The following is a 21159-nucleotide window of genomic DNA, read 5'->3' on the forward strand; positions in this document are numbered from 1 at the left end:
TCTGTCACTAATTTTTTGATAATCACCCTCATCCTTTTGACTAGAGTGATTCAATTAAGTTTTTGATCTCAACCACCTCTCCAGGCCCCATTATGAAACAGATGCTCATATGAAGGCAGAATATTTTATGTTAGAGAATTACACAAAGTAGAGATTTGTAGGAATACAGCAAATTGCTTTTTATGATAATGGAACCCATTGGTTGGTATATAAAGTGCCAAGAACAATCCCATATTAACAAACACAGATTCAACCCATACTAGAATGCACAGTATGTCTTGGTAGAATTAGCAGTGAGGAATGAAGGTCTTGTACCACGAGTTACAGTTCCCTCCCTGGTGGCAGACTGAGAGTGTGGATGTAAAGAGGACGGCATCATGCAGGTATGGACAATCAGGAACAGAGAACACAACACACAACTATTAAATCTTTACTAATTGGTTTCTTAGGCTGATATATATTTTTCAAAAGCAGGAATTCTCTCAGAAACTATGCTGAGTATTTAATCAGCGTATTAAGAAATTATTACGGTATTTTGTCATGTCTTTAGAGGCACCAAGGAAAACCGAATAAACATTTCAGGTAATAAGCCAAAAAATTAAAATTTGGAATAAGAAGGGAACAAAGCTCAGGGGTTACAACTATGTCGACTCTAAAATGCACATTTCATTCCTCTTTATTGGGGGGGGCTATTTGGAGACGGTATTTCACTATGTAATCCTGCCGTGCCTGAAGCTCACCGCCCGTAGATGGTAAGACTGTCCCCATGCCCAGCCCTGCCTCTGTAAGTCAGAAGTCATAGAAGTGGATATATTTAAATTCTTGAGTGATAGCGAGTGAAAACAAAGAGTAATATACCCCCTCCCCACCAGGAGAGGAGACTTCTGTCGACAGGAGAACAGTTTCCAGCTTCAGCCTTTGATGCTTAACTTAACCTGCTGGTCAGTCCTAACCTCTGCTCTGAAGTACAAGGCTTCCCCAAGGGCAAGTGATGCTCCAAGGTCAGCTCTTATAAGTCCCAGTAACATACCTGACCAAGGTAGAAAGACCTTCCATCAAAGAGGTAAGTTAGGTTAATTATATGTACATTTCCAATCCTCACCCAAAGTCAAAAGTCGGAGGTAACACTGAGATTCTCAGGCTCTAGTTCACCATTCGTTCAAATTAGTATGGAAACATCTTTCTTCAATATCCATATGTACTATATGATTATGTAATGTTTAGAACCACATATGCAAAATTACCGTATTTGCTAATGGTTTCATTTTATTAAATAAAAAGTTCTGAGGTAAGCCTACAGTTTTATTAAGACATCAATTCTGAATTCCTTAACAAATCTCTTAATATGAATTTTGTGCAAAGAAAAAGGAAGAATATATAGCTTTTTCATTTACATAATTTTTTCCTAGTAGAAACCTGGGCACTACAAAGGTAGACAAAAACAAGCAAAATCACAAGCACAAAAGAAAACCACCAGAGTTGCACTGTTTCACTATGAGGCAGGAACTATCTTAGTTTACATGAAAACTGAAAGCATATAGGAGTTTCATAACGTATTTTAAACACCCTCAGTAAGGTCTTATTTGTTGTTTTGTAGTTTTAATATTTCGGTAGTTGGTCCGATTTGCCAAACTTTGCTTCAACAAAAGAGAAAACTGCTTAGGGAATGAAAACGGAAACAGACTTCAGCAAGTCAGTATGTTTTGCTACATCTAGTCAGGGTTTTCCCTGTAAAGTACATGCTTCTCAGTATGCAGACTGTGTAAGCCCTGTAAGTAACAATTACTACATTAAACAATGCAATCTGCCCCACTGGCAGAAGGGCACCATGCTATGGATGAGGCAATGACGAGACCAGCTTCCAGCCCCGAGGACGGCAAATATGGACACATTCCAGGCAGGCCACAGCCAGAGACCTCAGGTGTACACAAGGGGAGCAGCTGCTCAGCTCAAGATGATGCCTTGCAAACCAACAGAAGGAGATGGCCCAGCGTCATTTCCAAAGATAACAGGTGTACTTCAAACATAACAGAAATGCTTTGAAAATGTTCTGGCCAGAGACAGTTGTTAATCGGTAAAAGAAGAAAACTATGCCAGACCTATAGAAACCCCACTTTGTAACTCATTCGTGAATGAGACCCTTTTCCACTTAATTCAGTTTATGCAGAAAATATAATGTTTGATGTTTGAGAAAAAGTGCTGTCCAGTTCTCTTTATCTTCATGTCCAATTATGGTATATTTCCAACATAGAAAGGAAAATCTATCCACACAGGAACAAGTCTCCTGGATAATAGATGCTTTTCCATCTTCAGTCATTCTTCGTGAACAATGGCTATGTTACAGATAGAGCAAAATTCCCATGCTTCCTTCTTTCCTTCAAAGATAACTTTTCCAGAAGTTGGGGAGTATTGTGCCCATCAATTTTAATTTTTACTCTACCTACATGTGCACACATCCTCATAGTACAAATATATGCATAATTTACTTCCTTTAAATATCAACTTTCAGAATATATATATATATATATATCAGTGGCCTCTGCGCAGAGGCCACTGATTAGTGAAAACCCAAGGCTAGCTTGGAAAAGCATTCAATCGCCAATCCAAATTAAAACATGTTGTAACATACCAGTTTGCACTTCCAATTTTGGATCAGTTTTTAAATATTACTTATTGAACACTGCAGGGTATGTCACCAAGAAAATGAATAGAGTTGTGACATTTGTGCTAATAACCTACTGTTAAAGTACAGACAGCACAGATAAGGCAAATAGCAACCAAGCACTCCATTCATACCCACTGACTGAAACATACTTTGCCTTCCACTGTAACCTTTTTGTAAAGTATGCTTTGGCATCACTTTACATAGTGGATGAAGTTTATATTAGCTAGCAATTGTTAAATTGATGTGAAAAATATTTTACTATTCAACTTTGCCTAAAAGTCAGTTTAAAACCATTAAAAAATAAAGTGGGTGTTCTAATTTTTCCAAAGACACTATTAAAAGCACAGCATGAGAAATATATTTCAGAGAAGCAGGCGGATCTATCTCTGTGAGATTGAGGCCAGCCTGGTCTACACAGCAAGTTCAGGCCAGCTGGGGCTACAGGGAGACCCTTTCTGAAATAACAACAAAAGAAATATATTTCATCGAATGTTTATTTTTTATAGGAAAATCCTAATCAAAACTGTGAGCCTCTGCTTCCATTTGTCTGTCACATAAACATTAGAATTAAATAGTCACTAGCAGACTGAAAGATTACCAATCAATAATAAACAAAACTGCACTCTAATCTGATGTGAATTCATGACTAGAAAGACTTGACATCATTAACATATTATGCCTACAGCTCCCCAGAAACTCTGACCTCTGAAAAGTTACACACTGACGTTTCTCAAAATGAAATGGCATTTCTATTGTACCTTGGGAGGTGATGATGGAAGGGAGGAGCTAAAGTTCAGACCATCGCTACAAGCACTTCCATGATGAGATAAAATGGATGCTTGGGTGGAGTAGACACTGTCATTATCAGGAGAGTACTGAGACTCAAATCTTGATTCTTCTACTGATTCAGGATCAGGTGCATCTACCTAGGGATAAAATAAGACCAGCCAATTATTATCCTTATCACACATATCACGCTTACCACTTGAAGCTAAAAGGCAAAGGGGCACGGTCTTTTTGTCTATCCTGTTTTCTGTATCCATCTTCCCACTCTTCAACATGAAAGCTGGGCTAATGCCCACCTACAGCAGAGGGCTGTACTGCCCACCTACAGCAGGGGCCACTGGCATCCGAGACTAAGTCAATCCATTAAAGAGCTAAAGGCAGTGATTAACAAAGAAACTAATCAATTCTATGCCTGAGTACTTCCATAAATGGAAAATATTTACACTTTCCAGTATACATGAACTCAACATTTTACGATAAAATGAAGCATCACTTTTCCTATTCAACAGAAATAAACCATTATTCAAAAAGGCAGCTATGTGATTATCTGTTTGAATGAGTTGTAGAAACCAGCAAGAAAAATCTGTGTGCTAAACTCATACTAACAACAAAGTGGCCTAATTATGAACTGTTTATGGTAAGCTTTATGTAAATAAACTTCCACTAGAAAATTCATAGACAGGTAGAGAGTCCCACCACACCTCAACTCCTACTGCTGTCTTCTCTGGCAGACACAGGAGAATGAAGCAAGCATGTTGAATTTGATACTTTTTGTGTAATTCACTTACACACAACTCAAAATAGGTAGAAACAATCCCATTCTGATATTACCATTAATTTTATGGTTATTCTGATGTTAGAATCTCATAAACTGTTTTAGCCTTTGTGATTTCAGTTGACATACTGAAGGAAATTATAAGCATTTTAACTTTATAGCAGGCCACAGTAGGGTAAAAAGCTGTTAAATATATAGGAATATTTCAAAATGATTCTCTTGAAATATATTTCATAGACCTGATAATACATTTAAATCCATGTTCAAATTCACTATAATGTGAAGGTTACCTATTATGCACAATGATCTTGGTAATAACTGCTTGTATGTGATATCTAGACAGACAGTGCTAGCTGAACGTTATGTCAGATTACAATAAGCAAATATTTCTAAGTAATAGCAAAAAAGAATAAGCCAATAACTTATATACCTATCACTAATGCCTTCAAACCTTAGAGAGCCTAAACCTCCATTAACTCAATTACTGTAGAGATGAAATGAGGAACCAAGGAAACTGAGGGATCATTTCAGGGATACACAGTTCATTAAAAAGACTGAAGAGAGGTGGCTAGAGCGATGGCTCAGCGGTTAAGAACACTGACTGTTTTTGCAGAAGACCTGAGTTCGAATCCCAGCACCCACATGGCAGCTAACAATTGTCCGTAACTCCAGTTCCAGGGGATCCGACAGCCTCTTCTGACCTCCGCGGGCATTGCACAACACAGGTGCACTTACGTACATGCAGGAAATACACACATACACATAAAAAAATAATAAATAATATTTAAAAAAAAGATTGAAGAGATGAGAGCTCAGCAGTTAAGAGTACTGGCTGCTCCCAAAGTTCAGTTCCCAGCACCCACATGGCAGCTAATAGCCATCCTTAACTCCAGTCCCAGGGGATGTGATGCCCTCTTCTAGCCTCTGTGGGCATTGCATGCATTGGGTGCACTTATCTACATGAGGGCAAAACATCATAAACATAAAAAGTAAAAAAAAAGAATAAATAATTTATAAAAGGACAACTGAGGACACTTTGGGCTATTACAAATTACTAAGATTTTATAAAGGTGAACTAAGGTTTTTAATTGGCATAGATTTAAGCAGGCTGAAGGAATATTGTTTCTTGGTGGACTTTAAAGACAATGACACTTTCATGTCCTGTAATTTTTCAAAATGAAGTTGCTATCACTAGATATTGTATAACACCACAGAAAGCCCCCAAATTCCTAACATACTAATTATAATGCCCTTGGAGAAAAGAGTAAAAAATTACTTCAAAAATCAAAATGTCCTTGGGCCTGTTAGCAACATACTCTGTTCCAAGGCCAAAAATGTCAGGAGTATTTGGGAGCTTGTATCTAATCCTTAAAAGATTTTAGGGTTACCTCTTCAGAGGGGGCAATGTTGGAAGGGAGGAGTGGGCATGGATTTGATCAGAACACCTTATATGCATGTATGAAATTCTCAATGAAGTTTTTGTAAAAATTAAAAAAAAAGAACAAAACAATTACCTCATATACTAAATCTTTCTAAATAGCTATTTCAAGACCGTAAATTTAAAAATATTAACAAAAGGAATTACCTCCCCCAAATTAGTATTACCGTAATATATAGTATCAAAGACATAATTCACGCTCCAGTTTAAAGCAATGTGTGCAGACTGAGCTTCTAACCACATGGAGCAAGAAACGCAGCAGAGCCCTAGCGTCAGAATATTTTCAAAGACAAAGATACACAAGAATTTGAAAAACAACCCTTGATCAGATGTGGCCACTAACCAGAGCCAAGCTGGCCCTGAAGAGGGCTTTGTCAGGCAGCCCTGGCTCCTTGCAGGACTGCGGTGGGCAGAGAAAGGTATCCTCCTTGGCAGAAACATAACCTTCTTCTGGAGAAAGCTGCAGGTGAAAGGTGAAGTTTATGGGAAATACAGAGAATGAAAAACAGAAAGTAAGAATAGGAGAAAAAAACATGAAGGGAGAAAAACAATGACATTTTCAAATAACAACATGACCTCACAATAGTATGACAAGCATGAAATTGACACATTAATATCAAGCATTTTCTTTGAGAAGACAGAGAGGCTATTTTTCTAGCATAAGCATAGTCTGTTAGATGAGAATCTCTACTATTTTTCTCATTTTTTTTTACAAATGTCTATCAAAATCAACAATTTTTATATAATACTAATCTGGTTATTTTACTCTGCCAAATATCCAGGCCCAATAATGAAAGGCAACTTTTAAGCATTAAGGCTTTTAATGCTGCAGATGAATAAAGCATTAGAAAGAAGAATCGGGCTGGAGGGATGGCTCAGTGTTTAAGAACACTGGTTATTCTTGCAGAAGACCCGGGTTCAAATCCCAGCAACCACATGGCAACTAACAACTGTCCTAACTCCAGTTCCAGGGGTTCTGACAGCCTCTTCTGGCTGCAGGCATTGCACAACACGGGTGCACTTACCTACATGCAGGCAATACACACATACACATAAAATAAAAATAATAAATAAAATACTAAAAAAAGAGAAGAATCAGTTTCTGCTATTTTTCAAGCATCATGCTAAAGAATGTAATTCACCTGACATGGACTGGTGGTAAGTACTACAGGTGAACCCCACTAATCTCTCTAAAGTGAAATGGAGAGCACCTTTGGCTAGATAGCCATTAGAAAATCTTGCATGAAGAATTTAAGATACTAGAAACTAAATTCACAGGAGATACGTAATCATTAATACAACATGGCTTATAGGACCAAATAAACAAAAATGGCACAAGTGTGCAGTCTGTGTAAATGAAACGCCTGAACTACTATAGTGTAATCTTCGTCACACTAGCTGATAAACCTGACACTTTTATTCCAGTCTCTAATAGGAAGGAATAAATATTAAATAACATGTCATTCCGTATCAGTAGTCCATGCAGATTATAGGAAAAGCTTACTTCTTATTTTCCAATAGATATTTTTAATATTTATTAGGCCTCACTTTAAGTAATAGAAATACTCACCATTTGAATTTGAATCATCAAATATTATATTGGAAGAAATTTACTTTGGAACTAGCTAGAAAGAGTCTTTGCTTCTAAATAGCTGATATGTTTTCTCCTTAACAGCAGCAAAGGCATCTACCGGGGCATGTCTGTCATGTCTCTTGTCTAACAGAAAGACCAGAACTAAATCTGTGGTCCAGCTGCAACAACGTAGGCTTCCTTAATGGTCCATCTTCATTCCTATATCCCCCTTGTATAGATATTTTCTTATAAGTTCTAGAACACGGGCCGTACTTTAGGCTAGATCACCTCAATCTTCATTTTTCCCTCCAGGCATCTCTTTATATTTTCATAAATATATTTTTACAGGTTCCTGGAACAAAACTGGTACATGGAATAATTTTAACTGACACTTAAGATACATATTTTTTTTTAAAATATTACTATTTGAAAATTTTCTTTGCTCTAAAGTAACAAATTCTTATTGCTGTTTATACAAATATGTTTAAGTGTTTGCATCTTCTTAAGGAAAAGAATATTTAGTGCCCTTTCATTAAAACTATGCTTATATACTGGAAAAACTCAAACAGAGACAACGTGTCCAACATTTAATTGCAATCCAGGGCAGAGGGCTGCTGCACTCCCTGCACCTGTGAAATGCACAGCTTTGTCTGGCATTTGCATTCCAATACTGTGTGTGGTAGACAACCTGGAAATTGCTCCCTGCAAGCAAACTCACAGACTCATGAACCCATCTTTAAAGCTTAGTTTGCTGCTCTGATAGTAACATAATTCAAGAACTTAGGTCAACCTGTCAGATTTTCTAATTTATTCAACTAAGATTATAGATTCTAGTGTTAATTGTTAATGATCTCCCTGTAGCCCCAGCTGGCCTGGAATTCACTATGTAGACCAGGCTGACTGCTTCTTCCTCCCAAGTGCTGGGATCAAAGGCCTGCACCAACATACCCAGATTGCTATTAATTTTTAGTAGCATTTTAATACTTGAATTTGTAATTCTTAGCAGTATCTGATTCGGGGTACATTATACCCTTATTTTCAAATAAAAGTGGTTCAAAAAAAGCACAAAAGAATAAAGATATACATATATATGTGTGTGTGTATATATATATAGTGTTTGTGCCTGTGGAGGCCAGAAGAAGGAGTCAAAATTAATTCATTGTTCATGCAGTCAAAACCATACTTAGGAAAAGTACCCAGAATGAAAATTCAATTATGAGAACACTGAAACTTAAAAAAAAAAGCCCAACCAGCCATTTTGCTTGCAAATATACAAAGAAATCCACAGAATCCAAATTCTTACAGGCAAAGGCTTGGCCACCCCAATCCTCACGGTGCCCGAGGGCGCTCCCTTCAGAGCTTCCACAGCCTCTTCAAGACTGCTGTTCTCCAAGTTAATGTCATTGACAAACATCAGGCGGTCTCCAGGAAGAAGTCGGCCATCTTTTTCAGCGACGCCACCAGGCACCAAAGAACGGATTACTATCACAGTGCTTGCAGGATCAATGGGGTCCTAAAAGCCAGAAGATGGAAAGAACGGGTTCATCAAAAACAGGTTTTACAAGTTCTCCCTTCTGAACAGTAGTGAAAAGCTAAAAGTTTCAAGTTCGTTAAAAATTTCATACAAGATTTCTAATAACTATTAGGCAAGAGTTATTACTACTTCACTTTAGAGATTAGAGGACCTTATCTGAAACAACAGCATCCTCGTTTGCTGAGGAGATTCCATAAAAATGCTAGATATGGAGCCTTTAAAGATGGCTCAGCAGTTAAGAGCACTGGCTGCTCTTGCAGAGAACTGGGGTTCAAGTCCCAGCACCCACATGGCAGCTAACAACTGTCACTAACTACAGTTCCAGGGGATCTGATGCCCTCTTCTGACCACTGCAGGCATTGCATGACACAGGTGCACTTCTATACATGCAGGCAATACAGTCAAACACATAATTTTTTAAATAAATGGTAGATAACTTCAAGATGGAATTTGAGTTTTGGATAATCTGTCAATTTTTGTAAATTGTCACTTGAGGATGAATGTCAAGGGCATTAATAGTAATAGCATCTGTAAAGCTGGATGTTGTCAGATGTTCACATACTGACATAGGACCTGACTTTTGAAAGGAAGAAATACCAAATGAAGCCTTGCAGCATTTGCCACTCAGTGTTAACAGGCCCTGGAGGCATCTGAGATAGCTTGCTTCAAAACTATTAGGAGCAGCAGCCGTGTTCTTCCAGACCGGGGCTAGCATCTCCTCATTTGCCTAGCAGAAAATATTTCAGCGAAGGGTGCAGGCTGCCTTGGACCAATTTAAAAACAGTGATAAACTTAGTAAAATGACTGGAGTGTTAGATTTTATAATGAATCCAACTAAAAATTCATTGTTCATATTATATAAAAGAAATTTTTTTTAATTTTAGAGTATTTATATTATTCCACTGAGAGGCAATTTTTAACACATTTTTCCAGAAATAACTTGAAGCAGGTTACATAAAAATATACATACAATGAAATTTAAGGGGGTAAAAGGAGGAATAAGCAGTCAAAGACCAAAGGATTTGCCAACATGGGGTCAACTTTGGCGCAATAATGAAGGTTTAGACTAGATCTGTTCGTTTTATTTTTTTAAATCCTAAGTAGTTTTTTGGACCTGTTAACAGAATGTAGGCTAGGGGTTTATTTACAGAAGATTGGATACCCCCCCACACACACAATTACAGCTGCACGGAAAAGTACACACTCAAATATAGATTCTGTGACATCCCAACGGTTGTACAAAATGGCGAGAGGTACACCATGGTGTTCATGACTTATATACTCTTAGGCCCTCCCCCACGTGCAGTTAAGGCCAATTGATTAGGTGGGAGGGGAAAATGACTCCATCTATTATAAGGATTTAGTGCTAGGATCCACAAATGAGGGAGAAAATACATCATTTGTTTTTCTGAGTCTGCGTTACTTAGTATAACAGTTTCTAGATCCATCCATTTACCTGAAAATTTCATTATTTCATCTTCCTTTACAGCTGGGTAGAACTCCATTGTGTAAATATACTACATTTTTGTTAACCATTCATCAGCTGAGAGGGACACTTAGGTTGCTTCCATCTCTTAGCTATTGTGAAAAGAGCAGCAACAAACATGGTTGTACAAATGTCTCTGCAATAGGATGAGTCCTTTGGGTATATGCCAAGGAGTGGTATAACAGGGTCATATATGGTAGGATCATTTTTAGTTTAAGAGGTCTCCACACTGTTTTCCACAGGGATTGCATGAATTTGCAATCCCACCAGCAATGGATGAGCATTCCCCTTTCTCCACATCCTTGCCAGCATTTGGTATCATTTGTTCTCTTGATCCTAGCCAGTCTGACTGGGATAACGTGAAACCTAAAGGTGGTTTTGATTTAATTTCCTTAATTACTAATGATGTTGAACACTTTTTAAGATGTTTCTTAACCACCTTTATTTCTTCCTTTAAGAACTGGTAGATCTTTAGCCAATTTTTAATTGGATAATTTTCTTTCTTGTTTGTTTTTGAGTTCTTTATATATTCTGAATATTAACCCTCTGTCAGATGTGTCAGTGGTGAAGATTTATTTCTCAGTCTGGGTTTATATATTACTTTCTTGATTGTTTCTTCTGCTTTACAGAAGTTTTTAAATTTAATGAAGCTCCACTTGTTGATTGTTGATCTTAATTCCTGAGCAACTGGTATCCAATTTAGAAAGTTCTTTCCTACACCTGTATCTTGTAGGTTACTGCCAATCTCTAATAGTTTCAGAGTTTTGAGTTTCACTTTGAGGTCTATGATCCATTTGGAGTCAACTTTTGTGCAAGGTGGAAGACAAGGATCTAGTTTCATTCTACAGGTAGAGATCCAGTTTTGCCAGCACCATGTGTTGAAGATGCTGTATTTCCTCCACTTTGTGTTCTTGGCACCTTTGTCAAATATCAGGTGGCTAAAATTGTGTGTACTCAGGTTTGGGTCTTCAATGATGTTCCATTGATCTATGTGTCTATTTTTGTGCCAGTACTATGCTGTCTTTATGACTATAGCTCTGTAGTATACTTTGAGATCTGGTAGAGTAATGCCCCAAGCGTTGCTCTTTGTGCTCAGGGTTGCTTTGGCTGTCCAGGGCCTTTTGTGCTTCCATAGAAATTTAAGAAATTTTTTTTTTTCTCTGTGAAGTAAGTCACAGGAATTTTGATTGGGATTACATTGAATCTATATATCACTTTTGGTAGGATGGTCATTTTCACAATATTATTTCTTCCGATCCATGAGCATGGGAGGTCCTTCCATCTCCTGGTGTCATTTCTTTAAAGATTTAAAACTTTCATTGTAGAGATCTTTGATATCTTTGGTCAGGTTAATTCTGAGATTTTTTTTTTTTTTTTTTTTTTGCAGCTATTGTGAATGGGAAGGTTTCCCTGTACCCTTTCTCAAATTGCTTGTTATGGTATAGAAAAGCTACTGATTTATGTGGATTAATTTTGTAACCTACCACTTCACTGAAAGTGTTGATCAGTTCTAGGAAGTTTCTGGTGGAATTTTTGGGATCTCTTGGGTATAGTATCCTATCATCTTCAAAAAGGGATAACTTGACCTCTTCTTTTCCAATTAGTACTCCTTTAATTTCATTCTCCTGTCTTACTGCTCTAGCAAGAGTTTCAAGCACTATATTGAAAAGGAGTGGAGATAGTGGGCATCCTTTTCTGGTTCTTGATTTTAATGGGAATGCTTCCAGTTTTTTGTGTTTTTTTTCCATTTAGAATGATGTTGGCTGTGGGGTTTTTTGTATATAGCTTAAATTATGTTGAATTATACTCCCTCCAGTTCAATTCCCTTTAGAACTTTTATCATGAATGCATGCTGATTTTTGTCAAAAGCCTTTTCTGCATCTATTGAGGTGATGATGTGGTTTTTTTCTTTGAATCCGTTTACATAATTGATGAGTTATTGACATGTGTATATTGAACTATCCCTGCATCTCTGGAACAAAGTCTACTTGTTCATGGTGAATGATCTTTTTGATGTGTGCCTGTATACATTTTGCAAGTATTTTGTTGAGAATTTTTGCATGTGTGTTCATTAAGGATACTGGTCTAAAATTTTCTTTTTCGGTTGTGTCTTTACCTGGTTTTGGTATTAGAGTGATGATGGCTTCATAGAAGAAATTTAGGAATTCGCCCTCTGTTTCTATCTTTTTGAATACTTTAAGAAGTATTGGTTGTAGATTTTCTTTAAATGTCTGGTAAAATTCTGTTGCAATTACATCTGGGAATGGGCTTTTTTTAGTTGGGAGGTTTTTATTACTGTTTTGATTTTCTTATATGTTATGGTTCTGTTTAAACTTCTTGGTTTATCTTTGGTGGGTCCCATGATTTTAAATACCCATCCATTTCTTTTAGGTTTTCAAATTTAGTAGAGTATAGGTTTTTAAAGTATTCCCTTATAATGTTCTGGATCTTTTAGATGTCTGTTGTGATGTTTCCCCTTTCATATCTGCCTCTGTTGATTTGGATTTGCTCTTTCTTTCTTTTGGTTAACTGGGCTAAGGGTCTGTCTGTCTTGTTTAGCTTTGCAAAGAACCAGCTCTTAGATTCATTGATTCTTGTATTGTTTTCTTTGTTTCTATTTCATTAATTTCTGCTATGATTTTTGTTATTTCTTCTCTTCTTCTGGGTTTGGGTTTAATTTGTTCTCACCTTTCCAGAGTCTTGAGCTGATATGTTATGTCATTTATTTGTGCTTTCTGTTTTTTTAATGTAGGCACTTAGAGCTACAAACCTCTCTTAGGACTGCTTTTAGTGTCCCAGAGGTTTTGTTGTGTTGTATTGTCCTTTTCATTGAATTCCAGGAATTCTTTTATTTCCTTCTTAATTTCTCCTTTGACCCACTCATCATTTAGGAATCTGTTGTTTAATCCCCATGAGTTCATATAGTTTCTAGGGTTTCTTCCAGTGTTGATTTTAAGCTTTATTGCATTGTGGTCATAGAATGCATGGAATTATTTCAATTTGTTATTTGTTGAGGTTTGTTTTGTGCCCCAGCATGTAGTCGATTTGGGGGAAATTTCCATGGGGTGCTGAATAGAAGTGCATTCTTTGGTGCTTGGGTGGAATATTCAGAAGATGTCTGTTAGGTCAATTTGATGTATGGTATCATTTAATTCAGACATCTCTCTGTTCATTCTTTGTCCAGTTGACCTGTCTAATAGAGACAGTGGGGTATTGAAGTCACCTACTATTACTGAGTTGGGGTTAATCTGTGTCTTAAAGTCCTATAGTACTGTTTTTATGAATTTGGGTGCACTAGAGTTTGGTGTGTTCAGGACTGTAATATCTTCTTGGTTAATTGTTCCTTTGGTCAGAATGAAGTAACCCTCTTTAGCTCTTCTGACTAGTTTTAGTTTTAAGTCTATTTTGTCGGATATTAGAATTGCAATCCCTGCCTGTTTCTCAGTGCCATTTGCTTGAAATATTCTTTTCTAACCTTTCACTTTAAGGTAGTCTTTGTCCTTGAAGGTCAGATGGGTCTCTAGAAGACAACAAAAAGATGGATTTTTTTTTCTTAATCCATTCAACTAGCCTGTGTCTTTTGACTGATTGTTCAGTCCACTGATATTTAAAGTTATTATTGAAAGATGGGTATTGGTTGCCATCATTTTGGTTACTGTTTGCATTCTTTGTCTAATTTTGTGTTTCTACAATTATACCTTCATTTAGTTTCTTTCTGTTGCCCTTGGGGTGTAGTTTTTCCTTTCTCCAATCTGTGTATTGCTTTAAGTATTCTTTGAAGGGCTGGTTTTGTGGACATGTATTCTTTCAGGCTATTCGTGTCATGGAAGATTTTTCTTTCCCTTTAGCTATAATAGACATTTTTACTGGGTAAAGTATTCTGGGATGGCATCTATGGTAATTTGGAACTGGAAATACCTTGGTCCAGGCTCTTCGGGCTTTTATAGTTTGTACTGATAAGTCAGCTGTAATCCTGATGGGTTTTCCTTTATATGAAAGTTGTTGTTTTTCTTTTGCAGCTTTCAGTGTTCTCTCTTTGTTCTGTAGGTTTAGTGTTTTTACTATGATGTGAGGTGGGGAGTTTCTTTTCTGGTCCTGTCTGTTTGGTGTTCTATGTTCTTCTTGTATTTGTATGGGGATGTCTTTCCTTATTTTGGGGAAATTCTCTTCTACAATCCTGTTTAAGATCTGGTCAATACCATTATCCTGAAATTCTTCTCCTTTCTCTATGCCTATGATACATTGATTTGATCTTTTCATGGTATCCCACATCTCCTGCATATTCCATTTCTGTGATTTTTTCAAAAAAATGTACACAATCTTTGCTTGAGTGATCTAATTCTTTAACTTTATCCTCCAATGTTGATACTCTGTTTTCCACTTCATTCATTGTAGCATTGAAGCAGTCTCCTGTTGTTCAAGTTGGCTCATTGAGTGTTTCATTTCCTTCTTCATTTCAGTCTGAGTTTTCTTCAATGTTTCTATCTCTTTTGTGAATTCAGTCAGGAGTTCATCCCTATCTTCTTTTAGCTCTTTGATTTGTTTATTCATGTGTTCTTTAAATTCATTGAATTCCTTGGTCATGTTTATGACTGTTCTTTTAAATTCTGTGTCCCGGGTTATCTATAGGAGGTTCTCCTTGCCGAACTCTTCTACAGGACCGGTGGAGTTTGGTGGAAACACGCTGCTTTGGTTTTCCATTTTATTGTTTTTCCTTGTGCTTTTGGCATGCAGATTTCTTTTGTTGTTTGTGATTCTGGTATGAAAGTCAAAACTTCTTTTGCTGAGTTGAAGTTTGCTTTTGTTTGCATTATTGGTGTGCCTTATCTGTTTTTTTTTTATTGGGTATATAGAGCTGGTTGGTCTAGGATTCAGGCTCTCTAGGGTTTCATTTTGGAGGGAACTGATGGCTTCAGATCAGCTATTCAGGAGCTCCAACAGAGGCCCAAGTCAGCCTCCAGTCAAGTAGACTCAGGCTTCCTTCTAACGTTTGTTCCCTACTTGTGGTACTCGGAGCACAATTTTGGAAGTTCCCTAATGGGAAGCCGGATCCAGGCACTGTCAGGCGGTCTACTGAGGCCTCAGACCCTACACCTAGTGTGGGCCAGAGCAGGCACTCTCAGGCTGTCTCAGGAAGAACTACTTAATACTCTGAATTACCATTAAAACATAAGCTGTCAACTAAAAACATGAAAATAAAAACAGACTTTCAAATTATAAAAAAAGATAAACACTGTATTTTTATGCTAGTCCTAAAATCGGTTCTGTATGCTCCTCAAATTCAAGAGCTGAATTGTAAATAATTCAATGAAACCAGTGCTAAAAAAACCTTTTATGATAACTGATGAATCACACTGTTTTTTCTGAAAGATAAATTAGAATAAGAAAATATTATATTTGAGTCTAACATGTTATTTTCTTGTTATCTGCTAGTAACAATACAGTTTTAACATATGGCATCCTTTTAACAATTAGTAAAAACTGGACATATTTACCTGATAATCTAAAATGCTGAAGCCCAGGCCTCTGCTCCCTTTGCCCAGTTCTATGCACTGAACGCCAGCCTCCCACATGGCCAATGGAGCTTGAACCTCCTCTGCATTCTGACCCACCTCAGGCATCATCGCCAGCATGGGATCCTCCGTCTCTGAGGAACCGATGAACTCACCCAGATCTATATGAGGCTGGATAACAGGTCAGAGATCTTTTATCAGAGGGAGTAGTATGACACACACACCAACGTTGTAAGGAAAAGGAAGAGCTCCCGTTCCTACGTAGAACAAGACAGTCTCAAATAAACCACAGCTAAGTTTGCTTTATGTGCAAATGGGGCTGGAAAATGCTGTGATTTACATGTGATTAATTCACTAACAAACTAATCAAAACAGTGCCAAGACATCAGATTTGAAATCAGGTTACTGGGTCTCAAAGTTTGATTTATCAGTGTTACCTTAAGCAATATTCATAACATGGGCCTCACAGCTGCTCATTTCATAGAAATCTCTGAGGATTAAATGAGGTAATGTGGACAAGCTCTGGATGAATGACTGGTTCCTAACCTCGGAACCAAAAGTTAATCTTATGTTGAAATCATTTAACACTATCTCAGCTTATTCATAATGTAAAGAACCTTGCTAGGTCTTGGCTCCTTTTGTGACCTAACATATAACCTTAATCCCTCATGAACCTTCCTTGCCATGACCCAGAACAATGTATGAATGTATATGTGTGTGCACTGTAATGCATGCATGTGTGCGTGCATGCGTGCATGTGTGTGTGGTACGTTTTACATATCAAGCACTGCAGAAAGTGGATATTCATTGGAAGTAAGGAGATAATTATCCCATTTATGCTGCGAACAATAGATGGAATTAAATTGATAGCATCTGTTTGTGCATGTATGTATGTTCTAGGTCAGTGGGGGGTCAGGCAGGGAAAACCTTTCTGATAAGTATCCATTTTTTTTTCCCTTTACCATTTCATGCTGGTGTACAGTTTCAATAAAAGAGGCAGGAAGGCCTTTGTTGAAGAGCACAGTTCCAGGAGAACCCTGAAGGAACAAGCTCTCAGAGCATTTTAGACCCTCTCTCAGCTACAGTGGATGTGAAGTGTCAGGTTGTCATTACCCAAGGATCTCCATAGCACACCACTCCAAGGTTTATATATGAAATAACTGACAGAGAAACTGGCATTCAGATGTTAGTTTCTTTCAATAAAAGCAAGTAAAGTGAACATAATTAATCCAAATTCATTCATCTGTATGAACATATCAAATTTAAGGAAGATATGTTTATCAGGATAAAAATCCAGTTCTTGTGCTGTCTTTGCTTTTAATTTTATAATGCACTGCCTAGGACTATGGATGCAAATCTCTTCCACCCGCTTTACTGCAATCACTCTCCTTATACCACATGAATATGTGCATGCATATACATGGTGTAGCCTTTGAGTGGCACAGTTTAGAATGATGTTTCTTGTTTTACCCATTTATAATCACCCATGGGAATACTAAATACTAAACTATATATCTTATTTTTTTCTGATCCAATATTATTCCATTGTACTAATTCCTTCATCATAATGTAAATGAAGTCCCTACATTTGAGTAGCTCCTAACTCTAGGTACTGTGAATCCTCCAAAATTCCTATTAGCTCAGGTGTTTGAAATTTTGATCTAAATGGAAGAGCATAACCAAGCATTTTGAAATTGGACAGCACAGAAAATTATTTGACTCTAATAAAATTAAATGAAAAGAACTCATGATAAATAACTTAAGTTCAAGAGAAATGGGTATGAGTAAGAGTTTGTATTAAGGACTATAAAATGCTGTGACCTGCATTCTCATACTAGAATACACAAATAGATTACTGTACACACTGAAATGATATGTCCATCCAGATTTTAGCTATGCACCAAATAGGGACTATATACTTGTCACAGATGGGTGGGTATATAAAAGTATCTTTTGCTATATGCTTACAAATTATATATAATTTACATCCTTCAGTTTTTGCCAATTAAGATGATATAACTATTTAGTAGAAATATTGCAAGTAAATTGCACAACTATACAATGTACAATAATACCTAATATTACTACTCTACCCCACAGAGCAACTCTCTGTGACATAGGCATCATGGTAACCTATAGTTTACAAAAACAAAAACTGAGTTCCAGAAACCTAAGGTGACTTGACCAAAGTCACAGTTTGGAGTAAGCAACAAATTTGATTCAAATCCAGGCGTATTTGATTTCTAGTTCTGTTCTATAAGCCATAGGCTATGTGAGAATGTCAAATATCAAAAGAAAGAAAAAAATGTAATATTTTACCACTATTCATCGTATATTCAGATTAGTCTTCTATATGCAAATCTAATACCTTTTCTGTTAGCTCAATATCACTGAAGTCCAGACTATCAAATTCTGATGGGGTGGCAGGTGGCACAGTTCGACGACAGCACACCATTGTCACATCTATAGGCAATTCTTTTAAAATATTGACCACATCTTGATGACTTTCCCCAAGCAAATTTATGCCATTCACCTGTAGAAAAACATACACAGTCTACAGAAACATTTCACAATACATATGCTTTTCTAAAACCACAAATTTTACTGCGGTGATGCTCATGGCTCTGTTGTGCCCAGAGCTGCAGTTAGACCCGTGTGAGCGAAATCTAAAGTCATCTGACCCAAGTTCAGAGCTTGGTGGTAACTTCAGCTTCTCAAACACTCAAAGGAAAAGCCTGGGCTTCCCTCTAGGTCTAACTGGCCAGTGTAAGAGTACAGGAAGAGAGTGGCAATGAAGATATTCATGAAGGACGGAGGACAAAAGGCTGTAAAGAATTATCATTTAATATAATTTACTAATAAAACACTGGGAATGGCATATTAGTGTGCTAGAATGACTTTAAAACAGGGAACAAAGAAAATGTCTATCTTTTTTCTTATTTCTGCATTTAAAACATTGATGGAGTGCAGAGAAGCAAGTCTGTAGTTACCTGACAAGATGATAAGAAACGAGTGAGGGAGGAAAAGGAAGAAATGCCTCTCTGTCTCCGTTCTCTCTATGAAAACATGCAAAGGTACTGTCTAGCCTAAAAACTGAATGCATGTTTAAATCTTTCTCAAAGAAAGTTTTCATATTCTTAAAACAGCACAGAACAGCAGAACAGAACAAACAACTGCAAAGTGTAGAGTTAGGTCTGAAGTTCGGTGCCCACAGGCTGAGCATTTCTGCTTTGGGGGTGATCTTCTTGGCTGTTGGTCACACTAAGTCACCAGAGGCCTTTCGATCAGATTCAGGTGCAGGAAGAGAAACAGTTCCTTACCTCTAACAGCTCATCTCCACTGAAGAGCTTCCCACAGTGCCCCACAGGACCCTCTGGCAGAACAGAGCGGATGAAGTGATGTCCACCTGCAGCTTCCAGGCTTATCCCCAGTCCGCTGCTCTCACTAAACTTGCTCACCTGGGCCACCTAGGAGGAGAAAAGCCACCACGCTCTAACATGCTTCCTCTTTTCTGCTTATTCAGGCATTTTAAGTTCACCCCCAAAATAGTCAACTTTCTAGCAAAAAGCTTTAAAAAAAATTTCTGTAAGCTGCTAGGTTAAGGAGTACTGTCAGGCAAAACTACTGATGTGTAGTGGTTCCAGGAACCAACAAAGGCAAAAGGAAGCACCCAGGACCATCTCAACATTCACAGGGGATTAGTTAGAGTAAATGGGAGGCTGGCAAAACCCACTAAAGACCTAAGCACAACTGACAGCACAGAAAACACGCACACTTAGACGTGCAGCTATGAGCCCAGTACTGTGCTGATCCTCTTTCATACATTATCTCATCTGCTTGTCATTAGCAGGTACATAGTCTATGTTTCCCTCATTAGGGAAATGAGGTTCAGAGAGATTACCTTAAGCAGAGTCACACAGGTAGAAAGGGCTTTGAACTTCAGCAGTCTGAAACCAGACCCACCCTCCTGACCTGAGGCAGTACTGACAGACAATAAAAGTCTTTAATCTCAGGAGCTAGAGAAGTGGCTCAGAGGCTAGGAGCACTGGCTGTTCTCAGAGGACCTAGGTAAGGCTCCCAACACAACAGGCAGCTAACAACTGTCCATAACTCCAGTTCCAGGAGAAAAGATGTTCTCTTCTGGCCTCTGCAGGCATTGCACACACATTGTGCAGTTACATACAGGCAGGTAAAATTCTCAAACAGATAAGATAAAAATAAATCAGAAAAAAAATTTTAATCCCAAGTGGTCAGTCTAAACACATGCATACCTATATATGTAACAATAATAATTACAGAAGTCATAAAATTGAAGAGAACTGATTTCCTCGAGTGGTCCCTCTGACCTCCACATGTATGTTATGGGACACATATACTACCTGTCGCCAGCCAAATAAATATATTTACCAAAAAAAGTTATTTCAAATCCTAATGACATGTGATGCAAGGTCAGTATCAGAAGCAAAATCACTGATTTTGAAGTGTAATGCTGGGTGCGTTCTCTCCCCTGAAAACCCAATCTGGAGCTCACTTCCCCTGAGAGGCCTCCTAGACCCCATTGATAAAGTCACACCACTCCCTGCATGATTTCATTAACACTGCACAACTACAACGGAGGCATGTGAAACTGGAGCTACGTCTCCTTTACCTTTGATCAAGGATCACAAAGAAGTTGGCTCTGTCTCCTGTCATATTTCTGATCTTAATAGATTATTGGGAGTGATACCCTAATAGCAGACACACAAAAGGCATTTAGTTCAGTCTTAGTCCAAAAGCCTACCAAAAAATTATACATACAGTATCTCTACATGTGCCCATGTGTATAACTGAAGGCTATATAACAAAAAAAACAGTGCAAGACAGGAGAAACCTCCTCTGAGTTGTTGGGCAGGGTAGTCCAAGAAACTCCCCAAATTACAGGCTATTGACACAGCCCTTGATTGCCTCCCACAGCCAAATACACATGGCTGGAGAGGTCATAGATCCTAGAGAAAACACTAAGGCTGTCATATCCCTAGACAAATGTAATTTCTTACTACATGCTACATATGGATCCTTATATTTACAGACAAGTATACCAGTCACCACTCATCAAAGAAGTTTCTTTTGCAACATAAGGAGATTATTACAAAGTCCAACAACTGGTCATGCACAGAGAATAAGTGTCTGTGAGATGCCCACCCTAAGTGACACATCTACAATGGAACCTCTACACCTAAGGCTCATGGAACATAGTGGAACAAGGATAAAGAGAATATTAATGTGTCTCTCAACTCTCATCAACAAAACTCCCTCATGCAACAGAGGGCAATGAACACAAAAGGCCACAAATAGCCAAAGCACAGAAAATAAGTGTCTGCAGAGCATGGGACCTTGGGCAGGACTGCTA

At 37.8% G+C, this 21159-nt stretch overlaps 1 protein-coding gene across 17 annotated transcripts in view; it reads right to left on the minus strand.

The window, feature by feature from the left end:
• Mpdz (multiple PDZ domain crumbs cell polarity complex component) overlaps window positions 1-21159 on the minus strand; it is a 218880-nt gene that overhangs the window by 86949 nt on the left and 110772 nt on the right. For 16 of the 17 annotated variants that reach the window (XM_029553939.1, XM_029553935.1, XM_029553938.1 and 13 more), the window contains 6 exons: window positions 19091-19237; window positions 18139-18303; window positions 15753-15941; window positions 8541-8750; window positions 6008-6124; window positions 3424-3591 (listed from right to left, as the gene is read on the minus strand). In XM_029553939.1, coding sequence (XP_029409799.1) covers window positions 3424-3591; window positions 6008-6124; window positions 8541-8750; window positions 15753-15941; window positions 18139-18303; window positions 19091-19237 — 996 coding nt within the window. The remainder of the gene's footprint in view (window positions 1-3423; window positions 3592-6007; window positions 6125-8540; window positions 8751-15752; window positions 15942-18138; window positions 18304-19090; window positions 19238-21159) is intronic. The other variant, XM_029553941.1, reaches the window with a different exon arrangement.

The sequence above is a fragment of the Nannospalax galili genome, unplaced genomic scaffold, assembly GCF_000622305.1.
Source record: "Nannospalax galili isolate Female #2095 unplaced genomic scaffold, S.galili_v1.0 scaffold663, whole genome shotgun sequence".
In the NCBI taxonomy this organism is placed as follows: Eukaryota; Metazoa; Chordata; class Mammalia; order Rodentia; family Spalacidae; genus Nannospalax; species Nannospalax galili.